We start from the raw sequence: 21,320 nt of genomic DNA, 5'->3' as shown, positions 1-21,320 counted from the left end.
TTTCATTACCCACAACAAACTTTTGGGGGAAAAATATTCTAGATTAAAGATCGAGTCCCGGCACTCCTACTGTACCTAAAGTGGCTACGGAATCATCCATACAGCATGCCAGTGGTCTACCAGATGGTCAGAAGTCTTAGCAGGAGCGGACGATAATTAATCGGACAACTAGAAAAAATTCTCCATTTCCTTGTACCACCAGATGATTTAGAAAGAGAAGCCTAGCGTAGAATACAAATGCAGTCCAGAGTCTTAGATAGAAGGGGGGAAAGAACAATATGCAAGAGATTAAAGCAGAAATCGTGGACGCTCATCCCAGGCTCTACCTAGAGTAGCATCGTATCATCATTATCCGCCCCATTGGCGTCAAGAACCCCAAACTCCCAATCGCCTCTCTCGATTCTACTGACTCGATCCAGCTCGGACTGGTACTCGCGACGTAGGTGGTCGAGCGTCACGATGACACGCCGTCGGGGAGCATGGCTGCCGACTGTAGAGACAGAAGACTTGCTATCTCTGCGACCGGATGGCACGATCGCGGTGGCACTGGAACTGAGTCTGCGCTTGGAGCCATAGGGTGTGGGTGGGTTGACATCAGCTTCGTCCATGAATACGTTCCCGTCATCATCGGCTTGCAGACTACGGCGTCGATCTGCGAATGGGGCAGCGGGTACACCGGAGTCTTCCTTCTCGACTAATATATAGGCTTCGCTCTTTTCGACACAGCCAAGCAGGTTGATTAAAGATAGGAGTTCGGTTCGGATCTCCTTGCTTTCGAAATCATCTTCCTCTGTGGGCTGGATGCCGTCAGTGTCCCGGTTCTTGCTCAGCACCAGATGAGAGGAAGGAGCATCCCGGGCATTGCGGAGGCGCTGCACGTTTCGATACGCGACTTCGGCAGCCCCACGGTAATCGCCCCGTGCGATACGGTATGCCTGTAGAATTCTCTGGTAATCAGGTGTGCTGCTTCCAGTTTCTAAGAGAGAGCTGAAAGTTGTCTGTTTCCGAGCAAGTGAGGCCAGTGTATCGTCCACATAGGAAGCTATATTTGGGATAAGTGCCGTCGGAAAGTGGAGAATTTGCTGAAGTCCAGCAGTGCCTGGTCCGGATGCAACCAATATACTTGTGACTAGGGAGCTGAGAGCGGACTTCTGCAGTGCAAGGTCCTTGTATCGAGATAGGGCAGAATATGCTTGGTCGAACTGGCAATTCTGCAACGACGCATAGAACAAACGCGACAGAAGGTCAGTGTGTAAGATGTTGTGTTCGGCATCTTGATCGTTGCGGTTTTCACTCGCAAGAGCCTGCAACGCAAGGCGTGCGAAATCAGCAACATGAGAAAACGAGCGGGCTTGCTCGAAAATGGTTAAGATATGTTGAAAATATTTCGGAAGACCATTGTGGAACGAGTCCACTGAGACAATATCCAGCAGCGTCGACGACATTTCATGCAAGTTACCGAGAGGTTTTCCGCATGCTAGAGACAAAGTCAGATAATCTGGTCCAAAGAGATGCAAGTAGAAAACTTACAAAGAAGATATGCAGCCTTGCGGAAATACGAGGCTGCAGTGTCGAATTCAGACATAGCCACATACAGACGACCTTTCACATATGTCGCCCAAGAAGTGCTTGGCTGGAAACGAAGGAAGTCCCAAGCAAGATCAATGTTGTTCTTTGCAATGAGGTCACATTGGATATATACCAGAGCGTTTGGAAAAGCTACCTCGCCTTGGCGTGTGACCCAGGACAGGACATCGTGGATCCCCAGAGTTAGGGTATAGCTTTGAGGTAGGCCGATAGTCTGCCGAGGTTTGATATCAGTAGCAAACAGGTCCTCTAGAATAGTCGCCATTCTTAAGCCTGTAGTCTTCGAAGACGAGTCCTTCAAAGATAATTGTGACGTTGATTGGTCATCTGAAACATTTGCGGGCCTATCCAAACATTTCCGGGTGTTTGAGCTGAGCCAGGCCATCATCTCGTATTCTCTTAGCAATGTTATCAACGAACCGAACAGATCCACGGCATCGAACTCAGATGTGTCTTCTTGCTGAACCTCGCCGTCCACGAAAACTACGAGGACCAAGAGGTCAATGAGAAGCTGGCGCGTATATAGTATTGCCTCCTGCACGCCATTCACAGTAACTTTCACCCCGAAGTGGGTAGCCAAAAGGTCTGAATCCTTTCCGGGGAACCCAAGAGGGATCGTGTCTATGATAGTGTAGAAAACATTGTTCGGCAGACTGTAGATGTTCAGATACCCATCCATGGCCGCAAGCAGACCGTCATAGGTCTTGTTGGAGATTTGTTCGCCAAAGTCGCAACGATCACGGAAAGCATCCATCCTGTCCTGGACAGACGAGGATGGATCAGTGAATAGCTCTGCTTCAAGAGCATTTTGACAAGCTGCGTTGAGTTCAGATGGAAATCTTCTCCTGAACCCAGAGGCAACTGTCATCAGTCGAGAAGCTTGTTCGAACATATTTCCAATCTCCTCATCCAGGTTCCTGTGCCTCCAGCGATCCGCAATTTTGTGTCCTTCAGCGCGCAGCTCAGCTCCCGAGTTGTGCAAAAGCAACTCAGTTGAGCTGCATTCCCTAATCACTGCGCAGCTATCTGAGAGAAGTAGCCATGGAGTCTCATAGTAGGTATCATAGAGAAGAGAAACAGGCTCGAATCGCCTCTTGTTGATATCATCCGCAATTTGCCAAAACTGGCGCCACTTTGCGTCTGTATCCGTGCGATACCTCGTGAAGTCCATCTCGTCATCGGCATACTTCCGAAGTGATACCGTGGCAGCGATCGTAGAGCAAAGTCGTTCCGTAAGTGAAGCACTTTTCTTTAGGATGCTGGGGGAAGAGAGCGGCCGGAGAGCCTCCTGGTAAACCGCTAAGGAAGTCTCAAGCACCTCTGGCGAGTATTTGTTGGGTTGTAAAAGGAACTTCAACCATTTCTCTGTTGGGTCCACCACATCAGTGAATGCCATAGGCGGCGGAGCCTCCTGTCCGCGAGTGTCGATCGCCGTCGACACCCAATTGGTATCCCAATCTCTCACTAGAGTTTCGAAATTGAAATGTAAGGTGTAAAGCTGATAGACGCCGCTGTTTCTCCAGAGAACCCACAGTTCCATTCCTTTCCCTTCTTCAGCCGGCTTGAGCTGGAAATCTATAATACTCCAGAACACATTCCCGGTCGAATCAGGGTCCAAGGGCCGCAAAGGAGCATCTGGGAATAGATCTTCGATGACGAGCGGTGATGTCAAGCCTCCCTTTACAGCCCAGAATTTGAAACGCCCATCCTCAAAAGGTGAATATGTGATAACATAATACCGGTATGCCCCGTCCAGCGCTCTCTCAACGTTGAATACCCGAATGAAGGATGAATCAGCTGGGTTCAATGTATATGACGACGAATCTGGCTCTTGCACTTCACGGCCTAACAGGTCAGTTGTGGCAGCTAGCTTGTTCGTAGCTAGGTTCCAAATCTTTAGAGTGTGATTTAAACAGACCGCAAAAGCGTAAGTCTGATCCGATGTCGTAGCGATCGCATTTGCCAGGTTTGTGTCGAGATTGCGTCCTTTGTATTTAACTGTAGGTTGCGCGTGCCACCTTACCAATCCACGGATAGAGGCACCCCAAGTTCTCTCGTCGAAGGTAAGAGGAGACCAATTTGAGCCTGGAAGTCATTTGTGTTAGCATTTTTAATTCCCCTGTACTAAATTTAGGGCGAAACATGGAGGGTTACCATCATCACCAGACCTGCGGGTTAGGCGCAGAAGCGCGCCGTTATCGAGGGAGATGAATAGCTCGAGCGGACTGCTAGCATGCAATCGGTGGGGGTAGGAGAACGACAACGGCGCCGGTACATAGATCTTGCACCAGTCCGAGACATTATTGTCAATCGCGCTTGTTCTGCGGAAAAATTCGGGACGCAAGCTCAAGGTGTAAAGCTGCTTGGAGGCAGTAACAACGAAAACGCTCAGCACTTCATGATCCTCCAAGTCTGCGAAGTCAACGCATGAAGGAAGGATCTCTTCCTGGAAATCTAAGCGTATGGTATTGCTGTATACTGAATGATCGATACCGCCTTTCGTTAAATCAACACACTGGATCTCCAGCACCTTGCTGTCATTGACAACCCTCCATAGAAACGATCGTGGATAGACACTGCGTTTGCGAAAATAGATTGACCCCTGGCTCGAAAGATACCGTCTAGAGAATTCTTCCTCGTCTTTCGCTATCGGTTCGTCTGCGCCCACAGAGGAGGCTATAGAGAATCGTGCTCGGCTTTGCGTACTCGCATGTGTTGGGATCTGAATGTTGACGACGGCGTTCGATGAATACGGTCGAAGGTCGACCTTGGTATCTTTATAAATTTTCGCCATGTCGGATGAACGAGGGACCAACTTCCATTAATCTGTAAAATTGGTCACTTCAAGTCTCCATGGCCGATTGTCGCAAGAAAGTGGAATGTCGCAGCCCGTGGAGTTGGAGGAGGGAAGCTCCGAAGCTCTGTTCAGAAAAAACACGGTCTTGGCGCTGGCCTTAGCAACGCGCATCCACCGCCTTCGGAGATCTACAGATTTGATGGAAGAGAAGGAGAGAGCAATCGGTTTAAAATGATTAGTATTGTTGCAAGAAAGACCCCATATGCTCTTCGTATATACAAAGTATGTTTTGTTTGGCTGTACTGATAATTCTTTTTATTCCACGTAACGCATAATATCTAACAAAATGCCACAAACACCATATGCTATCAAAATCAAGATACTAAACAATATGTACTAATGAACAAGCCAAATAAAACGTATACCGATCGTGGTATCATAAGTAACTAAAACAGCTGCATCATTCCTCAGTTGTTTTCCAAATCCTTGGGACTAGGATCCCCAATGCCATCTTCATTGATGGCGAAAAGACAGTCACTCTCGGGCAGACAGGGACTGTCATAGATTTTGCACACTCGGGTCTCCCCCCTCCCCTTTTTTAGGCTCAATCTGGTCGTGCTGGCGTGTGCGATGATGTTTCCACCAATTGGCTTCTTGGGATCTGGATTGAACATCGCACTCGGACCACCGTCGACCTGGGCGACGACCTGGTTTGTGATGACGACGGCAATCCCAAATTCGTCCGCCAAGCGCTGCAAGGTACGCATGAATTTGGCCAGATGTGTCTGTCGAGTTGACAGCTCACCACGGCCGTTGAAATCTGTCCGATACAGCGATGTAGCCGAGTCGACAACAAGAAGCGAGAAACGAGTTTCGCACATCATTTGAGACGCCTGGTTCAAAAGCTGGAGCTGGTGATCTGAGTTATAAGCGCGGGCATACGCCACATTATCGAGCACCTCTTCTCCGACAAGCCCGTACCGTTGAGCAACTGCTAACAAACGCACTGGTCGAAATGTCCCTTCGGTGTCAATGTAGAGACACTTTCCTTCCCCACCACCCATGTCGAATGGCAGCTGGCAAGTTACCGCAAGCGTATGGCAAATCTGACTTTTACCTGTCCTAAATTCTCCGAATATCTCGGTAATAGATCCTGTTTCTATACCGCCGCCTAGAAGAGTATCCAATTGCTTAGATCCTGTCGTAATCGATATGAGCTCGCTTCGACGAGCATGCATTTCCGTTGCAGTCGTGAAACCCATCGGCACAAGCTTGGCAGCTATTTATCAAAGATAATCAGCATACATCCTTACACATGATTAGACTCCATGAGTGGATGTTACTAACCTTCAACCAAAACCTTGGTAGCCTTCTGCTCCGAGATACCTTTGATCTGTTCCAGTAAACGCTTTGGCCTATAATATACCACCAACGCCAATGTCAGCATCATCTTAAATTCTCCATATTTGGTGCTGCAGCAAGCTCGTTTGAGCATTCGAGAGGAAAGACGTACGTATACGCAATTGATTCGACAGTGTGATAGCCGGCATCGACAAACAATTTGATATCTCTTCCCGTTAATCCTGCAACACCCTATCAAATCATAATCAGTACGAGACCTTGAGAGGACTTTTTACTACTATATCAAGCTTGTAATGTTGCATAACGTGGAAAGTAGAGATTCCTCACTTCTAAAGCTGAAAGTGGCGTGGGCGCTCCGGGCCCCGGGAGTCCACTATCATCGTACTCATTCTGAGTATCCATATCGGCTGTCATTGTGAATCAGGTAGGCAGGTCAAGTGCCTCTTTAGCCAGCCCCAAGAGTAATAGCAAGCAACTACTACTGGTCTTGCACACAGTCTAATCGACGCGACAGTACGCGTTCTATTGTGAATGTGGGTAGATTCTGCGTTAGGGGTGCCTCTTATCGGACAAATACCTCAAGGACTGTTCGGTAGCCACCAGTTTGGAAACAACAGATGTCTCATTTAAAACTTGCAGTCGATCGATGTGGCAAAATAGCGTCCGACTATGCGGCGATAAACAATCTGTTGAGGATTTGGACGCGTCGAAGCCGTCACGAGGTCACGTGGGCCAGGCATATCAGGCTGCTGCCTTAGAGAAAAGCCTACAATTACGCAACGCTATATTAGAACAATAATGAAAGGAAATATATTGGGGGGGTTCATGTGTAGGTCATGAGCTTTTTTTATTGAGTCTTCTTCATCTAGTCCAGAAAGTCTCTTGACGGTTATCGACCGATACACCGAGCATTGTTCCATTTTAACAGTACAGTCGTATCGCCTAGGAAACCCTCTACATTTCATCCTCACGGTTGAATGATCATTAACAGTCGTAGAGGTTCTCAGAGCGCAGTTGAGGCAAGGCCAGCGTGACAGATGTCTGGATCTAACAAGAAGCAATGAAGACCGTCAAGCCTGACCATTTATGCTCTGGGGTAGGTTACATGACCAATTGATAATAACATATAATCCCTTTTTTGGGGAAAGTAAACGATGGAATTATTCAATCAGTGGATCGCATGGTTTGGTCTATGCATCGATGGGTCTGGGATGAGTTCCTTTTGGTGACCATTAACGGACTCTGAGGAATCGGATTGCAACTGAAACATTTCGATTGGGCGTGCCTGGACGTTTTCGTCGAACAATTTGCTAATCCTGCGCCTAAACTCTTCGGAAGAAGTCCGCGGATGAGCTCCTACAGGAGCTCGTCAGTTTCCTCAACTCGTTACCCCAACCCTCCTATACATTCCTGCTCTCGCGAACTAGAATAAAGTCATGGACTTGCCTTCAACGGCTGGCAATCGCTTGTCAAAAGGCTTGTTGATCCATGAGCCACAAGAACTAAGTCGTACCTTTGATCGGGCAACATCTGAGTCGACAACATCATGATGGCTACCAACAAGTTGTACCTCTGACTGGCGAGATTTGTTTGCATGCAGAGCGTTGGGGTAAAGACTATCCGACGATTCGGCCCTGATGTCGGAAACTGCTGGAGCCCACCTTGGACCAGACTGGCCTGATAAAGACACCGGCATGTATGTCTGAGAAGGCCTCTGTACCATACTTGCTGGGTTAGGAGGCAGCTGCGTTAGGGCCGGTCCAGCGCTTTCGTGCCTGGTCGGCGTATTGGGTTCTATAGGAGACACCTGGCCTGGTGTCCATATGCCTTCCACAAGAACGCCTCGCTCTAAAGCTCTAGCACCGAATGGCACTTCATTTGTTTCTGACAACATCGGGCGTTGCTCTGCATCCTGTATTGTCTTTTGAGCATCTGCAGCAGCGTGTTTCCTGGTGGCCCATCTGTTGTAGAAAAGGATGCAGAGCGAATAAATAAGCACAAGAACCTTGCTTGCCATATTAGTAGTGACCCTAGGACCGTGGGGTTTATCACATTACGAGAAGGCTGGCGAGCACCTATATAAGCCTGTCATTAGCAATGCTTCAGTTTCAATATATGCAGTCATTGTATCCGTACAAGACTAAGCTTCTGCCACAGTGCCCAATCCACCCAAAACCGCATAGTGAATCCGGAATTTGGCTAACGGGCAAGGTCTGGGATTAGTCCTGAGACAGCGATTAGAAGTAAGTACTGGAGATTGCATGATACACTGACTGGCTAATATGTGGATGACGGCTCTTGTCCGGTCAACCTCATCTAGTGGTGGATAGGAAAGCTGTGGTTGGGGGAGGGATACTCGTAAGGCTATAGTGCAGATCCAGTTCTCAATAAAGGTGAGTCAAGGCAGGAAGCCAGCTGCCATAGTGACACTATAATTGCAGGTACACTGGTGGAAAGTGCAAAGGCGAGGCGAGGAAGACATTGAACCATGGAAAGCACGTCTGAGCAACACTTGCTCTTGTGTTGAAATATTTATTTTATGTCATGGGGGTTCATATTAGCGAACTACGTGTGAAGCTAGGGTAATAAAGTGGCTTATGGTGATACGATGGGTGAGAATTATTAAGGCCTATAGAAAGAAGAATTGTTTTCAAGATATGAGGTTCAATATAAACGGTATTCTTATTGTTAGGATCACCGAGGGGATCCCAAGTCAACAGGGGAAGAACACGGAAGGTAAGAAACAGGCAGAGGTGGTGAGGAAATAAAAGGACTTGGGAGAAGTGGGCATGAGGGAAAGAAGATATTGATGTATTGCTAAGATAAAAAGAAGACAACAGGAGGGAGGAGTGATGGGGGAAAAAAGAACAAAAAGAAGAGAGATGTAGTTGTCCAGCCAAGTAGCCAATTTCCCTGTAACAGGTCGGTGTGTTCTGGCGACGCCACCCCAGGGTGGAGATGTCTCTGCAGAATTGCTTCCCTCAAGAATCATCTCCATTGCTTAGCGCGTTGCAGCGATCGTGGATTACTCGCACGAGTACAACGACGACCCCAGGATTCGTACCAGGCACCGGTCCCGCTGGTGTGGAGAACCGAAGCAAGGTTATCGTCTTAGCGGCTGACCTCCCACTAAGTTATCCATAACAGATTAAATGGAAACCAGATTGCTTCAAAATATAGTCCAAGTTACAGTCTTTCTTATACTATGTGTAAAAGTATCCTAATGTGTTGAGATTACAGTGGGCACAAGGTTTAGTGGTTAAAAGCCCTTTTTTGCTTTTTTTTGTCTTTTGTGTGTGTTTTCCTTGCTTTAAATCTTAGAAAAACAAACATGAACAACCTTTTCCATATCATCCACTTCTTCCATCATGTTTGAGACACATCCTCCTCCAAACTCTCGTTCAAATCAACAACTTTAGTAAACCAATACTAAACATCAAAATGAGTTAAACAATCAAAGAAACCTCATCAACATGTCAATTTGGTCGCCTTTTCCCTCCTCACGGCGGAATAATCTCATTCCTCCATTTATACAAGACACCTCAGTGCTTGTTATGCTTGCACACCCTTGTCAGGCGCCATCCCAGGCGGCAGACACCTGAGCAACATTCTTCATTGGCAGCACATAGCTGCTTGTAAGGCTTGCATGCAGGAGGGTTGACTCCGCCTGCAGTACGGCATTGCCCACCCATGCATGTCTGTCCCCGGCGACAGTCTTTATCAGCCAGGCAGCCAAGAGTGCAACGGCCACTAGTGCACAGGTAGCCAAGATCGCAGTCCAGATCAGAGCGGCATTTGCCCCTGCGGCGCCAGTGCAAACCGTCGGTGAAGACATCATCATCCTCACCGGTAACTGTGTCGTCATTGGGGACATCTTCCCCATCCTCGATCTCAGTGGGTGTCTTCTCAGCTGGAAAGGCTGTCTCAACTGCAGTTGCTGCTATGGTGCTGAGAGGGCCATCATTACGACGCCAAATGGTAACTTCAGCGGGCCTCGGTGGAGTGGGCAGAGCAGCAGCAGAGACTACCTCGACAGTGGCAGCAGCCAGAAGAGTGAAGGAAAGAAGACGGACCATTTTGACAGTTGCAAAGTATTTTGTTTTGAACAGGTTGTTTTTATAACAAGGTAATGTAACTTGATGAGAAGAGAGAAGTGTCTGTAGGTAGCTGATATTGGTTGGAGGTATGCTAGAAAGTTGCAGGTGGTGAAGAAGAAGAATGAAGAGTGAAAAAAGGTGGGCGAGGGACGGTATAAATACTCTCATTACAATGACAGCATAGCTCTCGCTACCGTAGTTGATGGCGTAGGCAGCTGCGTGAAAAATCTGTATAGATGACAATATTGTGTCATCTCTACAGCTCAAGATGTAGAGGAAGCCTTTGGGTAATAAGTACGTAGAGCCCTGACACTGCCTCTACACCAACGAATGAGTCAACACATCGTCGTAGGTATTGCCAAATCCTTGAAAGGGACCAATGGGAGGTATGAGTGATACTGTGTAGCGGTAATAAATTCATAATCAGAGCTGGCAAATGCTAGGTAGTAACTTGGAAGCTTTTTCAAGTTACCAGTAGTATAGTAAAACTTGAAGCCCTAATAAGTTATGTTTCTGAATGACTGGACCATACCCAGGGAACGAGTGTAAGATTTCCAAAGAGCCGCAACCAACTGCATTACCACATGTTTTTAAACAGTGACGTCTCCTCTAGTACAGCTGATACGTTTGTTGTCGAGAAAAACAGTAGATCTAGAGTGCTTGCTTGTAGTAAGCTCAAGGTTGTACTACCCTATACTCCATTCGCCGAGCATTTTATGAAGTTCACAACGAAACCAACCAATCCAATTGCCCCCCACACTTGGCTAGTGGGTCCTTAATTTACATTAGATGAATTATCCTGCTGGGATAGCCATTCCCTTCCATCAAACGGATAAATCACCATTTCATTATTTGTACGGCCGCCGAGGCGCCGATCATGTGAGGTTGCGTCTCTTGACTTGGACCACTCGTACGATCCATTTAAACCCTCTCTACCTCACCCTCTGTACCCATTGTCGCCTCGGCAGGGTAGAGCGATTACCTTTTACGCAATTTAAAATTTCCCGCAAGACTTCCCTCTTCCAAAGATGACCCCGTTCCGCAACTTCCTCACCAAAAAGCCCGCGCTACCGAATAGCGGGGAAGCCGATAACGTTAGTCGCTTGTCCGCAGACAGCCATCACTCAACGCCCTTGAATATTAGGAAAAGCACCGACAATGAACCGCCTGAATATAAATTGAGTGGCATGTTTTCTCTTCTCCTCGCTGTGGATATAGACGTCGCTAATACTTGTTCGCGAAAAACAGTGGTCGACGATAATGGAGCGTATCTTCCGGTAAATCTACGATCCCCTCCACAACCACGTGCTGGTGATTGCATCGTTGCGCTGCGGCTAAACATCTACCAATAGCCATCTCCGCCGGAAAAACAGAGCTTCTGGCGCAGGTACCCGGGCTCCAATAGATCCTCGAACCATCGCGACCTCGTCGACGAGAATGAGCCGTTCTCAATATCCCGCGAGTCCTTCGATTCGTATCGCCGGTCGTTCGTGAGTCTTTTGCCCACCCCGGCGGATGTTCGAGGATCTGACGCATACTTAATCCCAGGATATATCTGCCCGATCACCTATAAATTATAGCGACGCAATGCCCTCTCGCACGTCGCTTGACTCACGTTTCTCCCGTCTATCAACCCCCTACGCAAAGGGCCTGGAAAAGCAACCCACATCGATGGAAGAAGAACAATTCGAGGATGTTGGACTCGACGACGACAACGAATCCAAACCGAAAAAGAAAGGCTTATTCTCACGACTTGGCGACTTCACAAATGATAGCCAGACATCAAGCAACTCTAAACTGGGCTTTCACATCCCGGGCAGAAAACGAGGACAGAGCAACGTAGGATCAGAGCTGGGATCTATGAAGTCACCACCAACTGTAGAGTCGGAATTACGCGATGCGTGAGGTTCTCGCAACCATGATATATATTGAGTAATGAATGGGGTAGGCGTTCGGGGGATCCATTGATCAGGGTTTCTTCCCGATCGACGACTAATATATGCGCTTCGATTTGGATTCTTGTGCGTTTATGGCCTAAACACCATTGCTATGCATACCTACGGTCTAATTGATTGTATGATTTTCTTTATTATACTGAGACAATAGAGTTCAAGCTCCAGAAAAATTTTTTATCCCCAATGCCTTTCTTTCGCCACCCATACTCCGTAAGAGGTACATACATACAGTTGCTTATCGGGACGCAGAGGGCTTATCAGTAAAATGCAAACAAGACAAACTTGCCGACCGCCCCAGGTCTTCGGAGCGCAAAAAAAAAAAAAAAAAGAAATGTCCGAAGCGGTAATTCAAACGAAAAGGAAATTTCCAGCGGGTGACGTACCGAATTCGCTCGCCAGAAAGTCCTCAAATATCCAATTCCAGATTTCTTGGAACTGAAAAAAAAAAGCGGATACAAGAAACTGACAGAATCATGGTCGGAGTAAAGCGTCCTGTGGACGCCGGCGACGAGCGCAAGGGAAAGCGGACAAAGACCAAGACACCAACCGTGCCGACGAAGAAAGCTAAGGCTGCGCCTGAGAAGAAATCCAGCTCAAAGAGCGTGACAAAGAAGAGCTCAAAGCCCGAGAAGAAGAATAAGAAAGCTTCAAAGAAGAAGGTCGAAGAGGAGGAGGAAGATGACGATGATTTCGATCTGGACGATGTTGAGGACTCGGAAATTGATGACCTGGATAATGTCGAGGACGAGGATGTTGATATGAATGACGGGGGTGACGACGATGATGAAGACGAAGAGAAGGAGGAAGAGCCGAAGAAGGCTGCGGAAAGTATGATAATGAGGCTTTTCACCCGAGATATTGGATATCAAGCTGACTGTTCACCTCTTGCAGACAAGACATCCTCACGGGAATCGCATGCAAAGCAAAAGGCTCTCTTGCAGGAGCGCAAAGCCGCAAAGCCTAACGCCGATATGATTCAACGCTCTAAGCAGCTGTGGGAGCGTCTGCGCCGAAAGTCACATGTCCCACTTGAAGAGAGAAAGAAACTCATTGCCGAGCTTTTTGATATCATCACTGGACGAGTGAGAGACTTCGTCTTCAAGCACGATTCAGTCCGTGTTATTCAGACTGCCTTGAAGTACGCAAATATCGAGCAACGGAAGCAGATTGCGCGAGAGTTGAAGGGTCACTACAATGAGCTTGCGCAGAGCCGTTATGCTAAGTTCTTGATTGGTAAACTGATCGTCCACGGCGATGCTGAGATTCGGGACTTGATCATCCCAGAGTTCTACGGTCACGTCAAGCGCCTCATCCGACACCCGGAAGCATCTTGGATTCTGGACGATGTTTACCGGCAGGTTGCGACGAAGGAGCAGAAAGCAAAACTTCTTCGCGAGTGGTATGGTGCTGAATTCGGTATCTTCAAGGAGGAGAAAGATAAGACATCAGAGCTTTCCGAGATTCTTAAAGAGAGCCCGGAGAAGAGGGGACCTATCATGCATTTCCTTCACGAACTTGTCAACCAGCTGATCCAGAAGCGTACCACTGGATTCACAATGCTCCATGATGCCATGTTGCAATATTTCCTGAACACAAAGCCTGGCAGCTCGGAGGCCAATGAGTTTATCGAGCTGCTCAAGGGTGACGAAGAAGGTGATCTGGTCAAGAACTTGGCGTTTACCCAGTCTGGCTCGCGCTTGATGTGCCTGAGCTTGGCGTATGCCAGCGCCAAAGACCGCAAGCTGCTTATGCGGTTCTACAAAGACACCGTCAAGCTAATGGCTGGTGACCTCCACGGCCATATGGTTCTCTTGGCAGCATATGAAGTTATCGACGACACCAAGCTTACAGCGAAGATGATCTTCCCGGAGCTACTGAACCAAGGCGGCGACGCGGAGGCACGCAATGAAGAGCTACTCTATCAGGTCAACGATTTGACTGGCCGTATCGCTATCCTGTTTCCATTTGTGGGAGACCGGGCCAAGTGGCTTTTGCCCGAAGTCGATCAGCCAGTCTTGAAGGAAGTTCGTGAAGTTCGCCAGGAGACTTCGAAGAAGGACCCATCTGTCCGACGCCAAGAACTGATCAAGGCTGCGTCACCAACCTTGCTTGAGCTCATCGCCGCCCGCGCAGACACTCTCTTGGAGACGAGCTTCGGATGTCAGTTCATTGCCGAGGTTCTTTTTGACGCCGATGGAGACAAGAGTGACGCTCTCTCCGCCGTTGCTGTTGCTGCCAAAACTCGTTCTGACACCAAGGATTTGCCTTTTATTGGACGACTCCTGAAGTCCCTCGTTCAAGGAGGTCGGTTCAACAGTACCGAGAAGGTTGTAGAGAAGGTGCAGCCTCCATTGAACTTCCACGGACTGCTGTATGAACAAATCCAGGAAGAGATCATGTCATGGGCCACCGGATCCAATGTGTTTGTGGTCGTGGCCCTGACGGAATCCGATGAGTTTGAGAAGAAAGCTGAATTGTTGAAGACTTTGAAGAAGGGCAAGAAGGCTCTGCAACAGGCCGCTGCCGAGTCTGGAAAGGATAGCAAGAAGAAATCAGGCCCAACCAGCAGCGGTGCTAAGTTGCTCCTGGAAAAGATCTAGACTCGATGAATTGTGTTGGCCTATCTTTTGACGGGTGACGAGTGAATCCCGTATAATATTGGTTGGGATAATGATTGGTTCTGGGAATTCAATCTTTCCCGTTCTCACTTTGTGATATATCTTTGCACTGGCATTTATTATCTGTATAGGGTCTGGGAGTATAGGGCCATGAAGTCATCAAAAAGCAATCCATTTGTTTCCTTCCCGTTCAGTACGAATGACCTCAACGTAATCGACTGATATCTACGAAGCACTACTAGTTACTCTTTGAAGGCTTGTTTGGATAAAATATAATAGGGCGGTAATAAGTAGCGTATAGCTGAGGGCGCTAGCACCAGGCGAATTGTAATATCTCTCTTACAGTGTGTTAGAGGGAAACTTCTCGAAGATGTATATCTGCACCGCGGCCCGGCTAAAGGCATCGCGGAACCATTGGAACGAGTTACGACAACCCTAAGGCATCCGTGGATCAGCCCCGAGGCATTCAGGGGTACAAACCACTCAAGGTACAGAACAGTCACGGAAAATAACCATAAGGTAGTAATCAAACATGGTCAAGAGAGAAAATAAAAAATAAGAAACGTAAAAATAAATAAAGAGACGCTGGAATAGTGCAAGTGTCATGCATGAAAGAAACGAAAGAACGCGCAGGATTCGTCTTGCTACATGGTGCCATCGAAGTGAGCATGAGCATCTCTTGAAATGATGATCTCCGCCTGCAGGTGATTTAAGGTTCGTCCAGTGGCTTGTTTTAATATTATTCCTTGTTACTAGTATTAGATATGAATTCTTCGCGCCTGTACCCTTGTGTGGACAATGCAGGGCAGTGTTATGTATGCAACTCTCCTCTCTGATTGCAAGTCATCTCGGTTCACCCTCCTGAGGGACTCCCACCCCTTCCCCAACATCCAAGATAGGGTCGATAGTTAGAACAATTTCGGTAAGAGAGCTTCCATTTATGAACGCGGTGGACACTCCCCACAGGTCCGATCCTTACCTCTTTGGGTCTGGCAGCCAGAAACGACGAAAAATTATGGCTCTTTTTTCATTTACTCCAGTCGGTCAGGGTCAAAACAACAAGAGCCAAAGAGAAAGAATAAATAACACCACTAGTTCAAAACGAAACAATAATACTAACTATTACCTTTTTTTCCTCCCCCAATTTCACCCGGGCCTGGTGGCTGCGTGTCAGCTGTCTTTCTTTTCTCTGTGTTGCCTTCCATCGCTTCCTGTTGTTGTACTAATTACCTCTGTTATCTATTTCTTAGTTGTTAATTTTAATTCTTAATCCTAATAATCCTCGTCGCGTCTCGTTGCTTTTATCTTTTGTCTTTTTTTTTTTTTATCTTTTTTTTTTTTTCAATTCCGTCTGCCCTGTCCCGCTTGACTGGGATTCGCATTGGCCTTGGGGTTTGCATTGCGACGGCAGTTAAATTTCACCTCGACTTATGAATTAAACTCATCCCTCGATTCCAGTAACGCGCAGTTCTAGCCCTTCTTCAGACTCGGGCACGTTCTCACCCATGACATTACTTTAATTGGTGGTTTTTCTCGACCCGCGAACTACATCACCACACGCTTCCGAGTTACCTTTGAACGCCGTTGAGCACGAACCTCCAGATTTAACTTGGAAGCATGTTACACGGTTCCTCTATGGAGGATGCGCGGCATCACAGGCCGCCTCCGCCGGCGATTCCACCGTCGCCGACTTTATCCAACCCGGATATGATCCTGCCGTTTGAAGACGAGCGCGAATCTTCCACGCCTTCTCCGCCATTCAACCTCCCTTCCCTGTCCCATCTCCAATCGTTCTACAACAACCGACCTTTTCCCCAAGATTACAATGGAAATGGCGCTTCCATGGCTTCTCACCGATCCCAGAAAAAGCCTTTTCCGCGTCACACTTGGCAACACGATGCTCTTGAAGCGAGTCGTCGCCTGTCTGATATCGGGGAGGAGGATATGTCGTCAACTTCGTCAGTAAGCGGATTTGGGCCGAACCTGGAAGTCACGCATAACCGCCGACAGGCAGGCTCACCAGCCTCGCAGCGCACGGTAGAGGACGCGGAGGCCAAGGAAACAGGAGGGCGCAGTAGCTCGTCTAGTTCTACAATCAGTGGCGCGAGTGAGTCTTCATTGGAGGGGACCAAAAATCGCCAGAGCGGACAGAGAACTCCGCAAGAGGATCGTGCTCTAGACCAGGCGCAGTTAAACGAAGCTGTTCGCATCATGAAGGAGAATGCCATTGGCAGAGTAGTAGCGAATACGGAGGCAGGAGGCCCCGGTGATGAGCTATCATCGGTGATTCTGAGCAGTGAAGCTGAAAGGATTCTGGAGAATGCAAAGAAACGGCTCACGGTATGTTAAGCAGAGGCACGGAGTGGGTTGCTGCTTCATGGAACTTGAACTGACGTGTATCATTGTAGCTCATGGAAGGCAACTTGACTCGGGCTCGGACTTCGATGCGGACATCGCCATCACTTTCGGTCTCGCCAACGCCGTCCCCAATAGGGTTGGGCCAACCAGTTGGCGGCTTGTATCAATCGATCTCCCGTGCGGATCGCAGAACATCGACTCGTCCTCGTGCAACATATACCTCATCCCAGGACACTGGTAGCAATCGTCATTCCCGGGTGTATAGCGAAACACGTTTGCCATCAGCAGACCAATCAAGTCTCCCAACTGTCGAACCAGACTTGTCCAGGTCTCTCAGTGCTCTAGGATCGAGCAGTGTGTCCAACTTCAACAATGCTGAGCGAACATTCCGCTATGACCCAAACAGGGCGTATCTTACGCACCGTGCGTCTGTGTCAACGCCACACTCTGCTCGTACTTCTCCCTCGAACTTGCAGGAAGACTACTCGGGTTCACCTAGTGGGCTGGGCATCTCAGAGGAAGATACAGGGAATCAAACGTTAGGCGCAGAGGATATCCATTCGGTCCACCCTGTTTCTGATCCTCCATCTCGGTCACAGTCTCAGCTACAAGTGAGAGATCTCCAAGATCAGATGAAGGGTCTGCACATCAAAATCTCCAGTCTGAAAGTGAAAGCACAGGAAGACAACCTACGTCGACGTAGCTTACAGAGTCTGCGGACTCCCAGTCCTTTGACGGCGGCAGATCAGTACTTCACCAATACACTGGAGCTACGAGACAGTCATCTGCGACCCGGCGCGGGACGGAGTCCAGATTACACTCAAGAGCCCCGACGCAGTGGAGAGCATGGACACACACGAGATGGCAACGAGGCTGTCACTGGCCATTACGGAAGCGAGACATCTGATGCTAATGTAAAACCCCCGCAACCAAAGGTCGTCGAACCCGTGGACGAAGATGGGCAATCGGTCATTGAGAGCTTGTACGAAGATGCAGAGGAAGGCGAATACAACTCCGACGACTCTTCTGACATCGACCGTGAGGCCTTGAGTGAGATATTGCGCGAGCCTCTGGAGGACTTTGAGGACTTGGACGCATTTCCCGCAGTCCCAAATTCTGACTCTCGACCTCATGAAGAACGTGAAGATGCATTTGACTACGAGAATTTCATCCTTCACAGTGCCCTGGGCAATTATTCAGCCAGGTTAAGGAGAACAAGTAATGTCTCAACTTCGTCTATCGAAACAACGCGGCCTATCCATGATCGCCCTCACGTCCGTCACTCTCGCACAAACAGCGGAGCATCTCTGTCGACCGTAGCATCGTACGAGACTGCGACTGAAGGAGACCACGACGACCTTGAAAGTGTCCTCTATTGGGATAGGAAATTTAATGATGGTGAGTCTACTACCCGCTGAGAAGTCAAATACACCAGAGACTAACAGGGTATTAGAATTACGTAGCAATCAGCGCTATACTTCTGAACCTGCGGCTGAGAAGCGGCACTCAACTGGCTCCGAGTCAGAGATGGGAACGCCTCGCGCGGTCCGAAGACAGCTGAACAGCAGGAGCAATGAGGATGAATATCTCTCGACTCCCCGGCAATCTATGACTGGGTCTGCAACTCCGACATCTCTGGTGTCCTCCCTCGTATCCACTGTGCGGGCGGCGTCCAGTCCCCATCCCAAGTCCGTGGCCAATGGCAACATGGGAATCAACGAGGATGACACGCGCCTCTTAGAACAGTTGTTCAAGAGCTTGGGCGATGTTTGCATGGATCTTCAGACAATTACAACCTCCTCCGATCCAGACCCCAAGCGCGTACGTCAACTGAGACGGCGATTGGATGCTGCTCGACGTGTACTTGATGGAGAGCTCGATACGTAGGACATTTCCGGAGGGAATTGCTTTATTTGCATGTGTTGGACATTCTATGCGTTACATCGAAGATAGCTGGTCCTGGAGGCCCAGAGTTGACGGTGTTTTCTAGCGTTGTTTTCGCACGCGACAGTTGATCTACATGATTTCTTTTGATACTTGATACCCAGCTGTTGATATTCTCGAACGTTATCTCTTTGTTCGATGCTGTACTTGCAATGTGTGTATATATATGCCATGTTCAACTTGTGAGAAGCTTGCCGAGAAGCCATTTTCGTGGTTTCGAGTTGTTTCCTGCTTCATTAAACCTCTACTACTAGTCATAGAATGGTCGAATGAAAGTAAGCGCTTCCCCCACCCGAACACGTGCCGACGCGGCCGGACGCGATTTACTCTTTATAGAATTGATTGACCCCTTCGATCCGTTTCATCGTTCCATCATATATCCATTTCGTGTATTGCTTGGATCTTCTTGAGATTGATTCAAAAACTGGTTCATTCTCCTATTTGTTGCCCCGCCTTCAGGGGTTCCATCCCGCACTCAATTGCGCACAGATCAACCGAAAGCGATAAGCGGGATCGCGGCTGCAGCATATTTATCGATAATATCAACGATTACCGAGTTTGTTTGATTAACGACAAACGATCATTTGCGCCACGCGATCCTGTGCTTCTATTGGAGCGCGCATAACTTATACACCCCCCGTACGCGCAACAGGGAAAGAACCATTGACACAGGTCCTACAAAATACATCAATCAATCGCAAGACTCAACCGCAGAAATAGAGGGAAAAGAACAAGAAAAGAAAGAAAAAAAAAATGGCCCCACCACCATCCCGCCGTCTTCTCATCTTTCAAGAAGCCCGCAATCCCCAAAACACCGCCGAGGTCGTTTACCTCCCTGTCAACAAGCTGGGTCTTCCCATCTGTGGGCCTGGACCGGAACTCCCTTCGATTCTAGAATTACCGTTGCGTATTCTAAAGGCTTTCACAGATATCTTTAACCAACCGAAGTATAAAGGATGGTGTGTATTCTACGTTGTCTTCTGCCCTATACCCGAACGGCATAAAAACATAGCAATTCTAATGGAGACAGGTCGATTATGGGCGCCGGGCCTTACCATGATACCTCCGAAGAGGGGAAATACTACGCAGTAGTGTTAGAGCAGGTGCAAGGGAATTCACAGCCCCCGGACTCGATAGTGGCTCTATGAAAAAGACTGCACTATTATTTGTATTATGCGCTTTATGTTGTATTATGACTGATGATGGTGTGTTGGCTTTGTTCTTACTGGGTTATTCCCCTTCTTTGTATAGTCTATTTGGTGAATGTTAGGAGGGAATTGGATTTGGTGCCATTTCTTTCTTGCCCCCTTCCCTCCTTTTGCTATTGGATGGATGAGTCAACCAGTTCCCAAGACTGGTAGTTTTAGATATTCTCCGATATCCCGCTTGCTGCTTCTATTCACTGGTCTTATTTTTTACTGTTTCTATTGGCTGTATCCACAGTGGTGAATCACAGAGGTCTAGGCTTTTCAATGTCATGGAAATTCCTACAGAGTGTTATTCACCTGTGTTGCTTTCACCCTCTAATATAAAACACAGCCATTCCTCTGTCTATTTCTCATATCAACCATTTCATCACGTGTTTCATGCCATGATTCTTGTGCTCTGGAAGAGGCCTGATTCAAAATCATTCAATAAGCCATGGCAGGAATGACTGTGAGCCGATATACTTCCTCTTCACCAACGAACATGAACTAACCATCGATAGTGTCGATATGCAGGGAAATTCTTCCTCATCGACTTCGCCAAGACCAGCGGTGGGTATGAACCCATAGGATTTCCTCTTCAATTATCCGAGGCATCCCATATCCTTAAGATGGTTCTCACCGGAGAGGGTAGACCGTCCTCGTCCTCCCCTCTTTCTGATGAAGTCATTTTCTTCGAAGACTCCGTGCTCATGCAAACAATTGCTAGTATAATCTCGTTTGCCACTAAAAGCTAGTAAGTTATCTCCCCTATAACACTCTATTCGCTCTACATACCATGCCAGTAGATTAACCAAAGGAACCACAGCGCATACGTCAAAAGCTACAACGACACAAAACACAAGGGCTACCACGCCATAGTCGTAGCAACAGACGGCCCTCACATCTGTGCCAATCCCATCCAACCTCTCTGCGTCCACAACCCCCAGGGCCCAGTTCTTACATATTCAGAGGATCCATCGAACGAGTACCTCAAAGACCTAACGGAAGCCTGCGAGCGATATAACGTGCATATCTTGCTCCTGAGCACGAATATATTCGATGGGCAAGCATTCGACTCAAGTTTCTTCGATCAACCGGTTTCCATGCTGGCTCTCCCTTGCAAAGAAAACACCAATAACCAAACCGCCAAGACACCAATGCCCTCAATTGGACCATCTGCATCCCCGTCCGAAACGGGGAATGTCAGGCCTCTTTCGCCAGACGACTCAGGTACGGACGTACCTGGGTTCAACAGTTTTATTACCCCGGCGTCATTTTCTGCGCCTCAGAATAATCAAGCGACAGTCAAACCCGAGAATAACGAAATAACCGTGACCCTACGGGACATCCTGCTCCACACCCCTGGGCAATCACCTAAAGACGGTTCACCCCATCCTACGGGATGAATGTACAAT

At 48.1% G+C, this 21,320-nt stretch overlaps 9 protein-coding genes across 9 annotated transcripts; 4 read left to right on the top strand and 5 right to left on the bottom strand.

Annotated features, from left to right (window-relative positions):
• Positions 1-144: 144 nt before the first annotated feature.
• Positions 145-4,482, bottom strand: BDV37DRAFT_22512 (nucleoporin Nup120/160). Its single transcript, XM_032080241.1, has 3 exons — positions 3,742-4,482; positions 1,531-3,672; positions 145-1,477 (listed from the first exon to the last, which is right to left on the bottom strand). Exons 1-3 carry the CDS (start codon positions 4,379-4,381, stop codon positions 327-329), a joined length of 3,933 nt encoding a protein of 1,310 aa, XP_031936083.1. The 5' UTR covers positions 4,382-4,482; the 3' UTR covers positions 145-326.
• A 123-nt stretch (positions 4,483-4,605) lies between these two features.
• On the bottom strand, positions 4,606-6,414 carry BDV37DRAFT_262565 (recombinase RAD51). Its single transcript, XM_032083440.1, has 4 exons — positions 6,074-6,414; positions 5,898-5,977; positions 5,732-5,799; positions 4,606-5,663 (listed from the first exon to the last, which is right to left on the bottom strand). Exons 1-4 carry the CDS (start codon positions 6,158-6,160, stop codon positions 4,852-4,854), a joined length of 1,047 nt encoding a protein of 348 aa, XP_031936082.1. The 5' UTR covers positions 6,161-6,414; the 3' UTR covers positions 4,606-4,851.
• Positions 6,415-7,169: 755 nt separating this feature from the next.
• Positions 7,170-7,763, bottom strand: BDV37DRAFT_288244 (uncharacterized protein; the record flags this gene model as incomplete). Its single annotated transcript, XM_032088246.1, has 1 exon — positions 7,170-7,763. The coding sequence occupies one exon, from the start codon at positions 7,761-7,763 to the stop codon at positions 7,170-7,172; it is 594 nt and encodes a 197-aa protein (XP_031936081.1).
• A 261-nt stretch (positions 7,764-8,024) lies between these two features.
• On the bottom strand, positions 8,025-8,872 carry BDV37DRAFT_262562 (uncharacterized protein). Its single transcript, XM_032083439.1, has one exon. The coding sequence runs from the start codon at positions 8,742-8,744 to the stop codon at positions 8,460-8,462; it is 285 nt and encodes a 94-aa protein (XP_031936080.1). The 5' UTR covers positions 8,745-8,872; the 3' UTR covers positions 8,025-8,459.
• Positions 8,873-9,003: 131 nt separating this feature from the next.
• BDV37DRAFT_262561 (putative extracellular cysteine-rich protein) lies at positions 9,004-9,942 on the bottom strand. Its single transcript, XM_032083438.1, has one exon. The coding sequence runs from the start codon at positions 9,820-9,822 to the stop codon at positions 9,289-9,291; it is 534 nt and encodes a 177-aa protein (XP_031936079.1). The 5' UTR covers positions 9,823-9,942; the 3' UTR covers positions 9,004-9,288.
• A 731-nt stretch (positions 9,943-10,673) lies between these two features.
• On the top strand, positions 10,674-11,954 carry BDV37DRAFT_262557 (uncharacterized protein). Its single transcript, XM_032083437.1, has 4 exons — positions 10,674-11,028; positions 11,092-11,120; positions 11,196-11,333; positions 11,392-11,954. The coding sequence occupies exons 1-4, from the start codon at positions 10,872-10,874 to the stop codon at positions 11,746-11,748; spliced, it is 681 nt and encodes a 226-aa protein (XP_031936078.1). The 5' UTR covers positions 10,674-10,871; the 3' UTR covers positions 11,749-11,954.
• Positions 11,955-12,158: 204 nt separating this feature from the next.
• On the top strand, positions 12,159-14,683 carry BDV37DRAFT_262556 (uncharacterized protein). Its single transcript, XM_032083436.1, has 2 exons — positions 12,159-12,626; positions 12,690-14,683. Exons 1-2 carry the CDS (start codon positions 12,272-12,274, stop codon positions 14,396-14,398), a joined length of 2,064 nt encoding a protein of 687 aa, XP_031936077.1. The 5' UTR covers positions 12,159-12,271; the 3' UTR covers positions 14,399-14,683.
• Positions 14,684-15,755: 1,072 nt separating this feature from the next.
• Positions 15,756-18,249, top strand: BDV37DRAFT_262553 (uncharacterized protein). The gene is made up of 2 exons (XM_032083435.1): positions 15,756-16,756; positions 16,825-18,249. The coding sequence occupies exons 1-2, from the start codon at positions 16,034-16,036 to the stop codon at positions 18,190-18,192; spliced, it is 2,091 nt and encodes a 696-aa protein (XP_031936076.1). The 5' UTR covers positions 15,756-16,033; the 3' UTR covers positions 18,193-18,249.
• Positions 18,250-19,471: 1,222 nt separating this feature from the next.
• Positions 19,472-21,311, top strand: BDV37DRAFT_275852 (uncharacterized protein; the record flags this gene model as incomplete). Its single annotated transcript, XM_032085460.1, has 5 exons — positions 19,472-19,677; positions 19,749-19,806; positions 20,427-20,659; positions 20,732-21,091; positions 21,161-21,311. 5 exons carry the CDS (start codon positions 19,472-19,474, stop codon positions 21,309-21,311), a joined length of 1,008 nt encoding a protein of 335 aa, XP_031936075.1.
• Between the last annotated feature and the right edge of the window lie 9 nt (positions 21,312-21,320).

This window comes from Aspergillus pseudonomiae, assembly GCF_009193645.1.
Source record: "Aspergillus pseudonomiae strain CBS 119388 unplaced genomic scaffold BDV37scaffold_112, whole genome shotgun sequence".
Taxonomy (NCBI): Eukaryota; Fungi; Ascomycota; class Eurotiomycetes; order Eurotiales; family Aspergillaceae; genus Aspergillus; species Aspergillus pseudonomiae.
This window is presented reverse-complemented; position numbering and strand designations above follow the sequence as displayed.